Raw genomic sequence first — 14773 nt, forward strand, 5'->3', positions numbered from 1 at the left:
AACTTACATATAGTTTCTCATGTGACTGATTATCAAGAGTCTGCTTTAATATTCTTTTGTCGGTCAAAGCCACTCATATAAAACTGTTAAAGAAAACCAGGGGTCCAGAATATTACCTTTATTCGTGAATAGCAGTAATACTAAGGGTCTTTTACATTTCTCTTTCTCCATCTGAAAAATAAGCTATAATGCTTGACCTGTATTATACATAGGGTCCGGTAATATAGATAAAAATTGGATGCCTCACAATAAATCAAAGGCGTATTTCCAATCATACTACCTATGACCATATCTTCAGTGTCCATAGATCATTCTTTTTTTTAAATTTATTTAATTGAAGTATGGTTGATTTACAATGTTGTGTTAATTTCCACTGTACAACAAAGTGATTCAGTTATACATTTATATACTTATTTTCATATTCTTTTCTATTATGGTTTATCACAGGATATTGAATATATTCATAGGTCATTCTTATATCTATACTAAAGAACTTCTTTTTTTTGAATTTTAGAATTTTATTTTTTTTATACAGCAGGTTCTTATTAGTTATCCATTTTATACATATTAGTGTATAAATGGCAATCCTAATCTCCCAATTCATCACACCACCACCACCCACCTCCCCGCCATTTTCCCCCCTTGGTGTCCATACATTTGTTCTCTACATCTGTGTCTCTATTTCTGCCCTGCAAACCGGTTCATTATACTTCAGAACTTCTATTCAAGACTTCTATGTTGCTTAGTGGAGAAAACCAATTGCAGAATAAATTTACCTTTATTGAGCATATATTCACGGTACCATAAGCTGTTCAGCCTCTAAGTCCTAATGAACAACAGCCCTCCATAGTACAGAAGAAAATTAAACGTTAGTGGCACAAGGAAAATTATGTCCCTTAAAACTCCGAAACTTCTGGGGTGATGAAAATATCATAGCCATCAATTGTGATGGTGGTTACCCTGGTGTCTGCATTTTTTCAAAGAACATCAAACTGTACACTTAAAATGGATGCTTTTTATTGACTGTAATTGATACCTCAATAAAGTCGATTAAAGGAAAGGCAGAAAACAGCTGTCTTAGAGGCTGGTAATCAGACAAAAATGGAAGTCGGATGACCTGAGTTTTAAATCCTAGGAAGAAACCCTGTTACTTTAGGGAAATCTTGAATCCTCTGTTTCTACCTTCTCCGATGAGAAAGTGAAGGTAAATTATTCCTTTTTAGTTCCCACCCTGCAGCAAGATAAAGTAGTATGGTGACAGTGAGTCTTGGTTGCTTTGAAAAGCTGAGGAAAACTACAAGATTTTTTTTCCCTAGAAAAATGTACATATAAAAAGGGCTGGGACTTCCCTGGCGGTCCAGGGGTTAAGGCTCCATGCTTCCACTGCACGGGACACGGGTTCGATCCCTGGTCAGGGGTTAAGACTCCACGCTTCCATTGCAGGGGGCAAGGGTTCGATCCCTGGTCAGGGAAATAAGATCCCGCATGCCCTGTGGCTCAGCCAAAAACAAAAAAAAAGGCATACCCTTTCAGAGGCTTCACGGCCTTCCCTTTCAAGCTCATCTATGAAACTCCAGTGAAAAACACTGCCTAAGTGTCTTAAGGTGAACCCAAAGTATCAATAGTAGGTGAGAGTAGGTGAGGAAAAGGTAGCATCGTTTTTTAGCACCTACCTGTGTGTGCTAGGCAATGGGAATACACTGCACAGAGGAAGGCAATCCCTGCCCTAGAGGAACTCTTGATGGTTGAAGTATAGACACTTAGTCACAGTTAAAGATTACGCTCTCATCAGTGCCAAACATCTGCTAACCTATCAAGTATCACACTTAGCTTTGTTGTTACTAGTTCATAGTTCATCTGGCAACATGAAGATCTTGCTGCCAAAATGATTCCGCACCTGGGATTATAATCATTGAGCTTATTGTCCTCTTCCTTTCTCTCTCCTCCTCCTCCTCTTTCCCCCTCCATCTTTCTCTTCCACTCTCCATCTCACTTTTCCTTTCTCTTCTTCCCCTTTCCTTCTTGTTCTCTCTCTTCTTTCTCTTCCTTCCATCCTCCCTCCTTCTCTGCCTTGCCTCTCTCTCCCTTTCTTCCTCTCTTCCTTAAGCTTTCTCTCCTTTCTCCCCATTTCATCTTCTCAGTGTTCCCATCTAGGTGAGTAGTTCATGTGTAGGAAAAACTCTGTATTCGGTCAGCATGGATTAGAATTATCAACCCCTTCTTTTATAATACCATCAAGAAATACCTGCTGCAGTGTATAGATATAAACATCATACGAATTAGGTTTAGTTTCCAAGGCTTAGAAGTGCAGGATCTTCCAGGGCCCGATATCACTAAGGGGCCCTTGAAGTTGCTCGGGTTTGCTTACTTTCTCCTGCTTTATTGCAGAGTAAGCACAGAAAGGAGAAAGAATGTAGCTGTGACTATTGCCTCAATTTGCCCCTTTCCTTTGCCTTCTATCTCCTACATGGAGAGAGTCTCTTAGTGACCCACTGGTGTTGGCCATCATGGCAGGCCCACCATCGATGGTGGAATGAAGGCTTCAGTCCCACCTAGGATGAAATCCCCATCCTGCTTCCCAGACAGGCTCCCATCAAGGCTGAGCTCAAGAACCCACAATGAGTGCCATAGAGCCAGTCTAAATGAGCCTCAGTGATAAAATGTTTATATTGATCACTCAACAGGAATATATTTTTCTTCCTTCTGAGTTGGGAATAGGTGGGCCACTCACTAGCTGTTCTATCTCAGTGCGAACATTTTTCCAAATTGGCTCAGTGCATGACGAGGCTGAGCTGCGTGGCATGTCTGAATTTCACCTTGTGGGCTGTGATTAATAGTCATTCAACCAGTGGCCCTGCTAACTGATTTCTCCCATCCTTTCACAGAACCATGATGGCAGTATCGACTTCCGAGAGTATGTAATTGGCCTGGCTGTCCTGTGCAACCCTGCCAACACAGAGGAGATCATCCAGGTGGCATTTAAGGTACTGTCAGCCCCACTGAAATCATCTTGGTCTGTCTCGTAAACAAGTGTTGACTCTAAATGTATTATCTGAAAATCAGTGCATCTATTACGAGTGTTTATAGATCTGCTGTGACATGTATACGAGGGCAATGTGATTAAGACAATCGCTACCGAGAATAAAGAAAAGACAAGCATCCATTTAAGCAAAAAGAAAGTCTTTGGAAGCAGCCTAGTTAACAGCATTAAAATTGAAGAGCAGGTGATTTCATAAATTAGTTTAAAAATTATTTCTTTTCAGCCTCCCCATCTTGGAGCCCCAAAGTGAGGTTTATAAATAAACACCACCTGTCTATAGTCATCCCAATTCACCAGGCAGAAAGTTCTGATCCATCCTTATTTTCTCACTCTGTATGTCAGAGATATTTTAGGTGATCTTTTCCCGATGGAGTTTACTTTGTTGTGGTGGTGTCAGGTGAATACCATCATAAATGTCTCAAGTTTCCACCCTATGTGTTTTCCTGTATATCACATATATTGTCACAGCAGTATGGGGGGTTGAGGGGCAGATGAATAAAATCCATGTCCCCCATCCCTAGCAGAACTTAATGGAGGTTTGAATTATGAGAACTCAGATTCCATTTTATCACTTATATATGCAAAAAGGAGAGGGAAGAGTACATTCCCAAAGTGTGTTTTGGTTCTTTGGAGATGAAACGTGCTTTATCTAATTAGTATTTGAATGGGATGTTCCCTTCCATATTTTAATCTTACATGATCTGCTCTCAAGTAAAACAAAAACTTGATCTCACTTACCAAGCTGTGTATGTGGAATCTTATCATACAGCTCTTTGAGTCTCTGCTTCATCCACCATAACAGCTGAGGACCTTCCCCATGCCTCTTTCCTACTCTTATTTCTTCCTTATTTTCTCTGAGAAGAATATCCCACTGTGTCCTCAACAAGTGTTTTCCCTTCTATCATCTAGAAAGACTCTCTTCCTCCCAAAGTCCTTTCTCACGTCTTAGAGGCCACCTGGGTTAGCCTCACGAATTTCCATGTGTTCTATCCTTGACAGAGGAGTCCCCAGGTTGACTTTTTATTTCAGATTGGTTTCAACTGAGTTAACTGCTAGGCCTATAAAGAACCTAAGAGGTTGATGCTTAGCAGATGGTCTCAAGGCAAGGGCCAGAACTCTTTCCAAGCTGAAAACTTTTACAGACTTATTCATCATAAAACCTAAAATTATACACATAGCTAACTTATTCCAACCCAGACATTTCTGTTTCTGTTCTGAGATTGTCTGTGTGATTATAAGGTCAGCTGGGCAAGTGGTCACTTTGGGTTTACCAATGAAAGACCTGATAGAAAATTTGGCCCTTAATCATAGTAATTATTGTCTTTAAAGAAGTCCTGAGATTTTTCTCTAGCCTAGACCTTGGTTTTGAGGGGGGACAGGGAGAGGAAAGAAGAACCTAAAACTATAATTAGCTCTTTTCTTCAGTAAAGCAAGTGTCATGTTTTACTTTGGTTATTTTTTTATCCTTCTCAGGGGTGTATGATGTTTTGGTTTTTTCGTTTTGTTTTGTTTTGTTTAAGTGTCTATTTGCCTATTTTATTTTATTTATTTATTTTATTTATTTATTTTTTGGCTGTGTTGGGTCTTCGTTGCTGTGTGCAGGCTTTCTCTAGTTGCGTCGAGTAGGGGCTACTCTTCGTTGCGGTGCACGGGCTTCTCACTGCAGTGGCTTCTCTTGTTGTGGAGCACAGGCTCTAGGCATGTGGGCTTCAGTAGTTGTGGCTCACAGGCTCAGTAGTTGTGGCTCATGGGCTCTAGAGCGCAGGCTCAGTAGTTGTGGCGCACGGGCTTAGTTGCTCCACGGCATGTGGGATCTTCCCGGACCAGGGATCGAACCAGTGACCCCTGCATTGGCAGGCAGATTCTTAACCACTGTGCCACCAGGGAAGTCCCTGTATGATGTTTTTGAAAATTATTTTGGCATGCTTCTATTTTTCATTTAGTAGTATCATTTTGTATATATACAGAATGCATTCACATCCTTTTATTTGGGTAACACTTCACTGTTAACTTCCCATCTTTGATCATATTTCATCATCACAGTGACCTTTAGAGGTAGAATATTAGTCAGCATTCTTCAGTTGTAAGCAGTCGGCATAGACTCTGGTGGAGGAATCAGTTGTGAGGACAGCAAGCAGGCTCCAGGGAATACTCCAAAGCAGGCAGCTCCAGAGGTCCCAGCTGTGGGAGCTGCTCTACATCTCCCTTGGGCACTGCCGTTAGAGTGAGCAAACTCCAACGCTGTTCATCATTCAAATTCCAGGCAGAGTCCAAATGGTCTTGGACCATGTGCTTGCTAGGAAAGACAGGATGTTTTGATGCAGAGTCCCACAGCATTCCGTGCACTGGGGAGATATCGCTCCCCCATTCTCCAAGGAAAATGGGGTGTTAAACCTTCTACCAGAGCCCAGAGCATGAGATTTACCTTAGATCTGGGAACTCTGTAGTAGGGAGGCTATTGGGAGCGATGAGGAATTGAGAGAAATGGAGGGGTTTTCGTGGGGTAGTTGTGACAAAGGACAAATGGAGAGGAAGTAAAAGTCCCCAGAATGGACGTGTGAAGGAAACTTACACAGACGGAAGAGCCATCAAAGGACCAAATTTAGATGATTTGATAAGCTGATGAGAATTCTTTAGGAATGGAAGACTTTTACAGAAAAATTAGAGTTTGTGAGAAGGTGGGGGGAGGTTGTGACTGAATCCTGGCAGTTAGCGCCTGAAGTCCAAGGCCCATAAAGAGCCCCGGGGCTACTGTTGTGAAAACAAATGCTAGCTAATTCACTTTGCGCTTTCCAGCTATCTTATCGTCCATTTAGGGGCTGAGTAGTAGAAAATGGACTAGGCGTCCCAGTGCCTTCTTATCTGGGAGCAGCAAATCACAACTTCGAATTATATTCTTCTCCTCCCACCCTAGTGAACAATTAAAACACTATTCAGTATTTGCTTATTGTTCTTTTCATGATTATCACACCTCATCCAATGCCTGTTTTTGATCGTGTATTTGGTCAGAAGTGGATACCTTAACAGCAGGAACTGTAGATATTTGCCTGCATTTGGGTGACAGCTTGACCATTTACAAGCTGTCTGACCTTGGGAAAGTTACCTGGCTTCCTTGTTGCTCAGCTTTCTCATCTGTGAGATAGGGCTCATAACAACACCCCCCCTTACATAAGACTATTATTAGGGTTCAATGAGTGTGTAAAGTGATTTGAACATGTTGGATCAGTGCCTGCAAAGAGTCAGTGTTGATATCATGAAAAAATGTTAATACCCTGGAGAGGATTATGAATATGGCATATTAATTATCTATCAGTTACCCCTGCATTGCTGCTTGACTTTCAGACTATCCCACCCTTTCCCCTCTGCCTATAAACATATTGTCTCTCCCTTCCTGAAGGCAGCCTCCTTTTGTACGTGGTTATTACCCCATTTATCTCCTGTGCTTTATTCCATAATTTCTTAAAAGAAGAGCCATGCCTGTTGCCTCCATGCCTCACCTCTCTAATCATTGCTTGATTCCTGTTACCATCCGTCGCCAGGATCTCCTAATTGCCAAATCCAGCAAACCTTCTTGCTTCTTGCTTGGCCTTCCTATGCCATTTTACTCTGTTGGCCATTACCACACTCAGAGTTTCTTCCTCTTTGCTGAAAACCTTCCCTAGCTTCCAAGATGCATGCTCTTTCTTTCTGCTTCTCCATGTCTCTGGCTGCTGCTTCTGAGTTTTTCTGGCCGGTTCCTCTTCCCTGCACACACCTCAACCCTTGCTGTTCCCAGGGCTCTGCCTTACTTTGTGCACTTTCCACAGAGAAGCTCAAACACACTTGTAGTTTCAATCTTTACCTGAATTCATATCTGAAGCCTCATCACTCTCCTGAGCTGATGTGCTCAATCTTAACTTCCTCCTGGCACTTCTGACTCAAATTTAAGCTCTCCAGGTCTAACCCTTGATCTCATTGGGAACCTGTTTTCCCACTCTTGGTAACATAACCCTCCTTCACCCATTTGCCCAAGCTAGAATCCCTCAGCCGTCTTTAGCTCCTTTTTTTCCATCACTACAGACCTCTAACTGATATGTAAGTCCTGTCTTTGCTTCCTTATAAATTCTGTCTCTTCCTGCCCTTCCTGCTTCTCCACCCCAGACTCTTAATTGTTTTTCATGCCTCTAGTCCTTTCAACTTTCTGCCCTCTCTCCATCCTCCACACTTTGCCTCAGAGCTCCCTCAGTTCACAGGCAATCACCCCACAGCCCTTCCCATCATAATCCTGCAGGGGTAGATGAGGCCTTATATGGCCATCATGATCTGATCCTTGCTTGTCTTTCTCTCTCCTGACTTGAGCCCCAGGCAATTGCCTGCCAGTACTTGTATGTTCTGGGAACATCTCTTCATGTTTTAAGACCCAACTCAAATGTCATAAAGCCTTCCCTGACCTCTCCGGGTAGGATTCATCTTGTTTACACAGGACTCCCATGTGCTTTTGTACTTACTATGGTTATATCCCCTATTTTTTCCATGTGCTTTTGTACTTACTATGGTCGTAGCCCGTATTTTTCTTTAAAGATTTATTTATTATTTTATTTATTTTTGGCTGCGGCACACAAGATCTTTTGTTGCAGCGCACGGGCTTCTCTCTAGTTGTGGCACACAGGCTCCAGGGAGCGTGGGTTCTGTAGTTTGTGGCATGGGGTCTCTCTAGTTAAGGCGCGAGAGCTCAGTAGTTGTGGCATGCGGGCCTAGTTGCCCTGCGGCATGTGGAATCCCAGTTCCCTCACCAGGGATCGAACCTGCACCCCTGAATTATAAGGCAGATTCTTTACCACTGGACCACCAGGGAAGTCCCTATAGCCCCTATTTTAATCCTATCTCTTTCTACCACTAAACTATAAGTATTGTGAAGGCAGCAGATACCATACTTATGGACATATATCCCTAGCCCCCCACACAATGAATGTCTGAATTACTAAACAGTTTATTTTTTAAGATTATTACATACCACCATTGCTCTGGCGGAGCTCATTCTTAGGCTTTATTTTCTTTTTCCTTCAGCTCTTTGATGTTGACGAGGATGGCTTCATAACAGAGGAAGAGTTCGCCACCATTATGCAGGCTTCCCTTGGAGTGCCTGACCTTGATGTTTCTGGTCTCTTCAAGGAAATAGCCCAGGGGGATTCTTTTTCATATGGTGAGTAGGCAGTTTGGCTCCTGGTTCGGTGTACTGTACAGTATACAGTGTACATCCAGACTATGACTGACCCTCATACAAGAGTGTTGTTTCCCCCCACTAATATGTTAACAATAGAAGTAATAGTAACAATGATGATGATAGTAATAATAGTAGTAGTGGTGTAATGGTAGAAGCTAATTATTGAGGACTTACCGTATGCTAAGCACTCTTCACACATTTTATATGTATTAATTCATTTATTCTTTATAGCAAGCCTATTCAATTAGTACTCTTCATTATTCTTATGTTACTGAGATGCAAAGAATTTAGGTGACTTACCTAAGATCATCTACTAGAGAATGTCAGAGTTGTAGCCACAGTAGAGGGATATGGACTGAGGCACCCACAGTAATAACAGTAGCTAAACCATCTATTAATGTTTCCTGTTAGTGGCTTAGATGAGCTTTCACGTTCATTATCTCACATCATGTTGATGGCACCCCTATGAGGTAGGGACTATCGTGGAGGAAGACCTTGTGGCCAAGTGGCAGGTCCGTCCACCAGTGACCAGCCTTTCTCCTGATGGCTCGAGTCCACACATGAAGACAAGTCCCCTAAGGGCTGAAGGGATGGTTCATCAGTTTCACAGTGTCCTTGGGAAACACACCTCAGTGGAGAGGCCTCTGCCTTAGCTTTGATATGGTCGTAGTTGTCAGCGTGGCTTATCTTCCCCAGTCTTCTCTCATGGGCCAGAGGGGGATTCCTCTTGAATGCCTTTTTCCTTCTGGTGTTCAAAGAGTTTCAACCCGATAACTTTCATGGGATGGGGGAATTAGTTCATAGACTTCTCTTACTCTTCTGTTTTTTGTTTTGTTTTGTTTTGTTTTTTGCGGTACGCGGGCCTCTCACTGTTGTGGCCTCTCCCGTTGCAGAGCACAGGCTCCGGATGCGCAGGCTCAGCGGCCATGGCTCACGGGCCCCATACGGGATCCTCCCGGACCGGGGCATGAACCCGTGTCCCCCTCATCGGCAGGCGGACTCTCAACTACTGTGCCACCAAGGAAGCCCTACTCTTCTGTTTTTAATTACTATCATTTTGGCTGTCCTTATTCTATTTTAGGTAATTAAGTGCACTTATCTATTAAGTTCATTTAAAAAAAAAAAAGATAAAATGGCAAGTAGATACTGATATAAAACTTAAGAGTCTGGGCTTCCCTGGTGGTGCAGTGGTTGAGAGTACGCCTGCCGATGCAGGGGTCACGGGTTCGTGCCCCGGTCTGGGAAGATCCCACATTGCTGCAGAGCGGCTGGGCCCGTGAGCCATGGCCTCTGAGCCTGCGCATCCGAAGCCTGTGCTCCGCAATGGGAGAGGCCACAACAGTGAGAGGCCCGCATACCACACACACACAAAAAAAAAACAAAAAAAACTTAAGAGTCAAAAACCCCATGTGTACTAATTCGCTGACCATTTTCATTGCATAGTTAATACTCTGTATTACTCCAAACTACAAATTTTGAAAAAGTATTTGGAATAGCTATTTCAATGGAAACTAATACTAAGAATTATTTGTAGGTAGTCATATTTTTACCTGTCAGTTTTAGTATGTTTTTAGGGAAATCTACTCTGTTTTTTGGAGTTCAACCTTTTTCTTTTTAGAATATCTCCCTTTCCCCAATATTATGCAAGCCCACTTTTTTTTGCAGGAATGTTTGAGGTATTTAAGTATGATTTTATGAAAGAATAGGTATAGAAATGTATCATGAATGTATCCATTTACATTATTTAAATGTGATAGTTTAAAGTGTTTTCATTCTTGGTTTTCCTTTAGCCAAATTAATGCCTAAATTCTACTTATTGCCAGCTCTCAGCACTTCTAGAAATGAGTTACTCTTTAATGCCACTAGCATCCCCAAAGAGGACAGAGAGCCTTGATCTTTTGACCAGAGCACAAGTCTTAAAATTAAAGCTCGTGGTTTCAGTAGATCAACACTCCTGCCCACGTATCTTAGAAGTCACTTATGTCCTCTGTATCTCTGTCATTGAAATAGACTCATTCAGATAAATCTTTATTTTGGATGTTAAGAAAGAACAATTAATAGCTTGCCTGATTTGGAAATATAAAGTGCTCTGTCAATGCAAAATAATGTTGTAATTGCAAAGAATGATCTGGGCTCTATCTGGTGACTTCCTCATCACTAAGACCTGTTTTTATCTTCAAGAGTTGCTAGATAGTCTAATGTGCCATGAAGTAGACACTTGGTTATCAGAGGATTTTTTTTTTTAGTGAATGGATAGAAATAGGATATTGGGTTAAAAACCTTTTATTATAGAGTCAAATAGCAAGCTGATTCAAAGACCAAGCTCACTTTGCTATATAAGCTCAATAAAGTTTTCTCCGTCCAAACAGAAGAGGAGAGAGAAATGTCAAACTTGAGGGTAGCATCATATTTCAGAAACTCCAGGTTACCGGAGGCTTGGGTTCAAATTCTGATGGTTAATTTTGTAAGCCTTCTATACTCTACCTCACTTCCTAAATCTCAAACACCTGAGATAAAAGGAGACCTACTACTCAGGGGTCTTGTGATATGATTAGTGAATATTGTGCACGCTACTTGCCCTTACTGATCATAAGTCAGGGCTCAGCTTTTCAAGATGGTTTATTTCTTTACCAGAGTTAAAGGTTAAAATAGTTTTAAAAGCCAGTGATAGAGAGTCCTGGGTAATAAATTTTGTTAACATTTTCTATTACAAAAAAATAATAAAATTACATAAAACATAAACATAGAGCACAACAAAGTTTTACAAATGAACCCTTGTGTAACTACCACTCAGGTCAAGGAATAGAGCTTTTCAATAACTCTAGAAGCCTCCATGTGCCTATTCCCAAATAGAACCCCTTCTTCTGTCTTAAAGGAGGGAACTGCTGACCTGACTTAAAAAGGAATCTTTGCCTGCTTTGTTTTAGCATTTCACCACAAAAGTACACATCTTTAAATATATTTTAGTTTTGCCTAAGTTTTTGAACTTTACATAATGGTCTCATACAATATGTGTTCCTTTGCATCTGGCTTTTTTCATTCAACATTATGGTTTTAAGATTCATCCACATTGTTACAACACAGCTATTCATTCATCTTCATTGCTGTGTAGCACTTTGTTCCACAAATATGCCATGATTTACTTAGCCATTCCAACTGTTGACAAACATGTGAATTGTTTCCATTTTTTACCTATTATGAATAATGTTGCTATGAACATTCTCATACCTGTCTCCCAGAGCACAATATGCACAAATTCTCTCACTTATATACCCTGGAATAAAGTATGCATATCTTCAACTTGACTAGCTAATGGAAAAAACTATCTCCCAAAGTGGTTGTATAATTTAAAGGGGTTGAGTAATAGACTTTTACGATCATTGTATTATTAAGATCATATGTTAATCTGCATCATGCCAAAAGAAGATTCACCTCAATTTATTGGATTTTGTTTTTTTTCCTCTTTTAGAGGAATTTAAAAGTTTTGCCCTAAAGCATCCAGAATATGCTAAGATATTTACAACCTACTTAGACCTCCAGACGTGCCATGTGTTTTCATTACCAGAAGAAGTCCAAGCAACTCCCTCAGTCGTAAGTAATAAAGTCAGCCCTGAAAGTCATGAAGAGAGTACCTCAGACAAAAAGGACGACTGAAAGCAAACATTCCTAATAAGGAAAATGCGGTGGCTTTTACTTGAAATTTCAAAGGCATTTACTCATAGTATTTTATTTGTGATTGAGTAATGATGTTTAAAATAGAAAGCTTTTTTATAAAAAAAGATAGATTTTCTTATTGAAATGCTTCTATTCACATGTGTTTATCAAGTAATATTCATTTTCTTTTACATTATATTTTGCTATACTGATGGGCTTATTGGCAATAAAGATGTTTTTATGGATTTTCCAGGTTAATTTGCATATCCAAATGAATGAAATGGTCTCCCTTATTTACTGATGAGCATTAATCAACGCTGCAAAAAGTTTTAAAAGTATAAATAATTTTTCATTTACTTTCCTCTAAAGAAATAAGGTTAGCTTTAATCCCTTCCCATTCTAGAAATAAGAATGAAGAGTCTGAGGAACGTTGCAGAATTTTATACCTTTAACTTCACAGATTCATTTTTTCCATTTGCATTTCAGTTTCTTGGATCACTAAACATGGGGGGATTGGAAGGGAGAGCTCCGCTAATTAGATGAGACTTCTTAAAAACTCATATTCTCTTGACCATGCATCCCTATTGTAGATTTCCTTAACCACCTGCTAAGGAGATCATAACCTTTTGCATGATCTACAGATTTAGAACTTTGTTTTAAAGACAACAGCTATGGCCAAAGGCTATGTGGGAATTGCCTTATCGAAGGTAACATTAATTGCCTAACGAGAAAAATTGTTTGCCACAGAGTTTAGTTTAATTTGAGTTGGGTAATTTAGAATGTAGCCCTTGCCCAGTAAATGAATCAGATTTACTTTATTTATATATTATTAGAATTAATATATTTTATTATCTAAGTGGGAGTTTTATTTTATTGTGTCCTCTCAAATTTTAGAGCTTGCCTGAAATATCTACAGGGAAAATACGAAAGGTTCCAAATTATCACCAAAAGCTAAGGAATCCAAAAACCTACTTTATTAATGCAAGACCACAATTTAACCCCCAGGCAGGAATTTAACGGTGATATTTTTTTCCTTTAGGTTAAGCAATAATTTCCCTCAAGTGCTATTTTATTATAGTCACACATGCTTACTAAAAAGTTTCATCCTTAAGTATGAAGGATGAAACAGTATGATTGTTTGCTTTTTACATATCTTAAGCTATTTAGACAGAGCATTGAATAAGCTGAAAACAATTTCTTAAGTAATTAGGAAAGTACATCTTTATAATATTGGTTGTCATATGCAATTGAATGTATGTATTACTCAGGTACCATGATTTTTATCACAGAAAACCCACATATTAATCCCATTAATCATGAAAAGGTAGCATTTTAAATTACAAGCTTTATGTGAGGCTCTTGAAAGTGATCCCATTGTTTTCCTGTTTTAAAGTAATATTTTATGTTCTTTAATTCCACTTCTGCCAATGTAATATTCCTATTTTATTATGTTACTGAACAAACTTGCTACATAAAATTCTTGGCAATTAAAAATTCTGGTTTTGCCATTTTGTCTCAAATGTAATATACCTTTTTAATATCATGGTTTGAACGTAAGTTTGCATATTTATGAATGTGATTAATCATTTTTGTTTGCATTTAAGCCTTATGAAATGTCAGACATAATTTTACTCTAATGAAAGACTCAAATTTTAGCCAAAGCAGCAATAGTTATTATTCCTAAAGAAGTTGACTTTTGACTGGTAGGGTGTATGTAATAACACAAGTCATGACTGTCAGTACTACTACCAACGAGGCCTCTACTTTTATGCCATCTAAACAAAGATTTCCTTCAAAGAGTTTTTTCTCCTCTTAGAATTTAAAGTAAGAAATTAAATTTAACTAAATCAGTTAAATGCACTGTGGTTTTATATAATAGTTTGAAAAAACGAGGTTACTCCTTGAAATGAGAAATACTAGATCCTAAGACCTATAAAGACCATAAAAATTTCCATCAGAACAGTTCTATTGAAGGATAACAGCATACTGAATGCTTATAGAACAAGTTGCTTGCATTATGCATATTTAATTCTCCTTTGCCAATGCTTTTAGAGTGTTGGAAGGCTGAGTGTGATCGCTAGTAGTGCTACCTCTAATGGATATTTAAAAGAGCCCCTTTTAGAAGACACATGGTCTGCTGTCTGCATGAGGCACAGCAGTACAGATATCTGACTCCCAGACTCAGGAGCTCTCCCTTTCAGACTGTTACAGATGCAAGGTGGTTAGTTGATGCCAGTTAATTGATACACCATTGACTGTATTGGAACAAATGGGCTCTCGACCACAAAGGTCCTTGTGGAATTCTTATAAAGGAATCACTAAAGAGGATTAAAAGACACTAGTAAGAAACCATCCCCTAGGAAAGCATACATGTTTATAATTCTTTTTTTCTTTTCTGTTCACTTGAATGGACTTTTCCATTTTTGGTAAATTGTTATACCAGAGTATTCCATCGATGCCATGCTGTGAGTTGATAGAGGCGAAGGCCCTCACAAAGTTCTTGACATATATCCAACATAGATATCACGTATACATATCATAAACAATGTAGATGGTATTTATATACTGCTTTTTTACTTGCAATATAACATTTTCCAGTATCATTAAAATTACCTGGAAATGTAAATTTTTAAAAGTATACCTAATACTCCTTCAGAGTATAACATAGTATATAGCTATAACATAGTATATAGCTATAACATAATATATGTGATCTTTCTTCAAATATTGAAACTGTGAGTTTGATTTTCATTTTGGGACTATTAAAAATAATCAACTCCATACTCCATAATAGTTTATAATTATGAGTAGTTTGCTAAGGGGCTTATTTATACTTACTGAATTCCAAAATGAAAAATTTTTTGGCTAAAGATTTT

The 14773-nt window shown here is 39.4% G+C and overlaps 1 protein-coding gene across 2 annotated transcripts in view; it reads left to right on the forward strand.

The window, feature by feature from the left end:
* The window catches only part of LPCAT2 (lysophosphatidylcholine acyltransferase 2), a 64332-nt gene extending 50941 nt beyond the window's left edge, over nucleotides 1-13391 (forward strand). For both annotated transcript variants that reach the window (XM_060131466.1, XM_060131467.1), the window contains 3 exons: nucleotides 2886-2984; nucleotides 8087-8222; nucleotides 11713-13391. In XM_060131466.1, the coding sequence (XP_059987449.1) occupies nucleotides 2886-2984; nucleotides 8087-8222; nucleotides 11713-11897 (420 nt within the window). In that variant the 3' untranslated portion in view covers nucleotides 11898-13391. The remainder of the gene's footprint in view (nucleotides 1-2885; nucleotides 2985-8086; nucleotides 8223-11712) is intronic.
* Nucleotides 13392-14773: the final 1382 nt, after the last annotated feature.

Source organism: Lagenorhynchus albirostris, chromosome 19 (genome assembly GCF_949774975.1).
Source record: "Lagenorhynchus albirostris chromosome 19, mLagAlb1.1, whole genome shotgun sequence".
Classification (NCBI taxonomy): Eukaryota; Metazoa; Chordata; class Mammalia; order Artiodactyla; family Delphinidae; genus Lagenorhynchus; species Lagenorhynchus albirostris.